Genomic DNA, 232 nt, shown 5'->3' on the forward strand with positions numbered 1-232 from the left:
GCTTTGTAAGAGTCTAGGTGGATGGCTAGCTGGAGCAGCTAGCTTCCTAGCTAGCTGGCTAAATGCATATCCAGTTAGCTAGCTGCCTAGCTACCTAGCTAGCTAGCTAGCTAGCTAGCTAGCTAGCTAGGCGTACAGCTAGCTAGCTAGATAGATGTACAGCTAGCTAGCCAGCTGCCTAGCTAGCTAGCCAGCTGCCCAGCTAGTCGCTTTACAAGGCGGAGAGTGGGGG

The 232-nt window shown here is 53.0% G+C and overlaps 1 protein-coding gene across 1 annotated transcript in view; it reads left to right on the top strand.

Annotated features, from left to right (window-relative positions):
- ETH_00036855 (uncharacterized protein) overlaps positions 1-5 on the top strand; it is a gene marked incomplete at both ends in the record, with an annotated part of 4,426 nt that extends 4,421 nt beyond the window's left edge. Inside the window, one exon of the mRNA XM_013374107.1 lies at positions 1-5. Within this exon, the coding sequence (XP_013229561.1) occupies positions 1-5 (5 nt within the window).
- Between the last annotated feature and the right edge of the window lie 227 nt (positions 6-232).

Source organism: Eimeria tenella, genomic scaffold (genome assembly GCF_000499545.2).
Source record: "Eimeria tenella Houghton genomic scaffold, Eth_scaff1921, whole genome shotgun sequence".
NCBI lineage: Eukaryota > Apicomplexa > Conoidasida > Eucoccidiorida > Eimeriidae > Eimeria > Eimeria tenella.